The following is a 3,007-nucleotide window of genomic DNA, read 5'->3' on the forward strand; positions in this document are numbered from 1 at the left end:
ACTTCCTGGTTGTGTATTACTTTTTAAATTTTATTTAATATATAGCTATTAATTTGTTTTCTTTTCAAACACTATGTGTGTGTTATATAAAGCTTTTGAGGATAATATCAGGTTTTTGAACCTTTCAAACTGGTTTCAGGTACATATATTCTAAACTAACGAGCTAGCCAATCTTTGACTTCAACAAATATTTACAAATTATGCATACGTATTTATAGTAAAGATTCTATAATTATCCAAGATTAAAGAGCTGTTGTTTTTCTGTGATCTGCAAATTCAGGGGACATGAAGACATAACGTCACTTTCAATTCGAAAGCGGCTTAATTCTAATTAGAGACTGAAAGACAAAAAGTGATTTATTTGATAAATCCACTAGAACATATATAATAATATTCAAAAGTAGTTGTAGGTTATTCAAAAACCAACCTCCTTCCTCCAAAAACTTTTGGCATCATTTTGATGACTTACCAAATTACGTGTGCTCCCCTTCAATTGTAGCTAGCACACCACATGCAAAATATGTTCTATTCATACAAATTTAAAACACAATAAAATTAAAATCAGTACGACTAATTAACTTATAATGGAAAGTTAGCATGTCTTCTTGTATTGGACCTAATTAACCAGCTGACTACATATGAAGGAAAGTGCCAGGTGGTGCACCCCCTTAATTGGTTGGATTCTACTTCTATATAAACCAACCCTTTGCATGCAAACACTCACAACAACAAAATAACCAGCTTTATCTACACCAATCTTTTTGTTAACAATTTTCATTGCTTTGTTGATCAGATGACGACAACCTTTACATTTATTGCAACCCTAGTTTCATTTCTTCTACCTCTGGTAGCTGCTTACGGATACAATGATTTGGAGATTACTTCATGGTGTGGTCAAACACCACACCCAGAATCATGCAACTACTTCTTAGCCAACAATCAATATTATTCAGGTCCGGTGATCAAACAAAAACCTGACTTCGTTAAGGCCTTATTAAAAGTGACCCTAGAGAGGGCGCAACACGCTGAGTCGAATACTCGTGGGCTTGGCCCAAAATGTCGTAACAAGCTTGAAAAGGCTGCATGGGATGACTGCATTGAGCTTTATGAACACACAGTTGAAAGGCTCAACATGACTGTTGATCCTCACAAGCCGTGTAACCAATACGAGATGCAAACCTGGCTCAGCACGGCTCTCACAAATCTAGAGACGTGTAGAGCTGGGTTCCAAGAGCTTGGTGTCGATGGCTACATGTTGCCGCTAATGAACAATAACGTATCTTCTTTGATTAGCAATACGTTGGCCATGAATAAAGAAGGAGGATCTCCACCCGATAATTACCAAAAAGGGTTCCCAACTTGGGTGAAACCAGGAGATCGCAAGCTGTTACAATCTTCAAAACCTGCGTCTCAGCAGGCTAATATTGTGGTGGCTCAAGATGGTTCGGGTAATTACAAGACAATAGGAGAAGCTATCGCGGCTGCTGCAAAAAGGTCTGGTAGTGGTAGGTATGTGATATACGTTAAGGCAGGTACTTACAAGGAGAATATTGAAATCGGTACAAAGTTGAAGAACATAATGCTATTAGGAGATGGTATTGGAAAAACCATCATAACCGGTAGCAAAAGTGTTGGAGGAGGTTCTACCACTTTCAATTCAGCCACTCTAAGTAAGGAAGTTCAATTACTCACACAAAAATACCATTTCTTTATCAATTAACTAAATCTACCATAAGTTATGTGATTGAAGTCAGATTGACCTTAAACATGCATTTTCTTCAAAAAAGTAACATTGTCAAAAGGGAAAAGAAATTACACAATTGTACATTATTTATATTAGAAAATTGGTTTATAATATTGTTTTTTTTTTTTTTTTTTATAAAATCAGTTGTCGTGGGAGATGGATTTATCGGTCGTGGCATCACCGTTCGAAACACCGCAGGGCCACAAAACCACCAGGCGGTGGCGCTTCGGAGTGGTTCCGATCTCTCGGTTTTCTACCAATGCAGCTTCGAAGGCTACCAAGACACACTTTATGTCCACTCCAACAGACAATTTTATAGAGAATGTGACATATACGGGACAGTTGATTTTATTTTTGGCAATGCGGCTGTGGTCTTTCAAAATTGCAACATTTACGCCCGTAACCCACCTAACAAGACAAACACTGTGACCGCACAAGGTCGGACTGATCCAAATCAAAACACAGGAATCTCAATCCATAATAGTCGTGTCATGGCCGCCTCGGACCTAAAAGGGGCCACGGGGTCCGTTAAGACGTATCTTGGCAGACCATGGAAGCAATATTCAAGGACCGTGTTTATGAAAACATTCCTTGATGGTCTTGTGGATCCTGCGGGCTGGATGCCATGGAGTGGAAACTTCGCGCTGGACACGTTGTACTATGGAGAGTACATGAACACGGGCCCGGGTTCATCAACCACCAAACGGGTTAACTGGAAAGGCTACCGTGTGATCACTAGTTCCACTGAGGCTGCAAAGTTCACTGTTGGAAACTTTATTGCCGGTGGTTCATGGTTGCCAGCGACCAACATACCCTTCACTTCTGGACTTTAATCCACTCGTTAGATATATTACATATATAGGTGACATATATTGAATTGGTTATTAGTTGCATGTTTGAAGCTCAAGAATAAGTGATCGGTTATTCAAAAAATCCGACATCATTATATAGCAAGGATTGTATTATTTTTTATTTTTATTGTAAAAGAATTAGTGTCATTCTTTATGGGTTTATTAAGGGTGAAATCATCTGTAAACAAGTCTGTAATAGTGTATAATACAAAGTGTTTCAATTGCAATTTAGTTTAACACCAGTTTAATTCAACCAAATCATTTTTTATGCTTTACTTTTCACAATCAAATGAAACATGTAATACTAATTGTATGCTTCTTGTGGATACAACACTTTACTTACTCTAAGTATTTAGTTTAATTGTGTGATTTTAATGGATGTTCTTGTTGAATTGTGTAAACCCATTAACTG

General features: G+C 37.7%; 1 protein-coding gene across 1 annotated transcript; it reads left to right on the forward strand.

The window, feature by feature from the left end:
* The first annotated feature begins 756 nt into the window (after nt 1–756).
* LOC110931111 (pectinesterase 2-like) lies at nt 757–2,674 on the forward strand. The gene is made up of 2 exons (XM_022174518.2): nt 757–1,670; nt 1,889–2,674. Exons 1-2 carry the CDS (start codon nt 794–796, stop codon nt 2,575–2,577), a joined length of 1,566 nt encoding a protein of 521 aa, XP_022030210.1. The 5' UTR covers nt 757–793; the 3' UTR covers nt 2,578–2,674.
* Nucleotides 2,675–3,007: the final 333 nt, after the last annotated feature.

The sequence above is a fragment of the Helianthus annuus genome, chromosome 3 (genome assembly GCF_002127325.2).
Source record: "Helianthus annuus cultivar XRQ/B chromosome 3, HanXRQr2.0-SUNRISE, whole genome shotgun sequence".
NCBI lineage: Eukaryota > Viridiplantae > Streptophyta > Magnoliopsida > Asterales > Asteraceae > Helianthus > Helianthus annuus.

What these genes read in the sequence shown, in the direction of transcription:
- LOC110931111 (XM_022174518.2), top strand. Translation starts at nt 794, where the DNA reads ATGACGACAACCTTTACATTTATTGCAACCCTAGTTTCATTTCTTCTA. An exon ending in TTTCAATTCAGCCACTCTAA is followed by an intron (nt 1,671 to 1,888) that starts GTAAGGAAGTTC and finishes TTATAAAATCAG; the next exon opens with TTGTCGTGGGAGATGGATTT.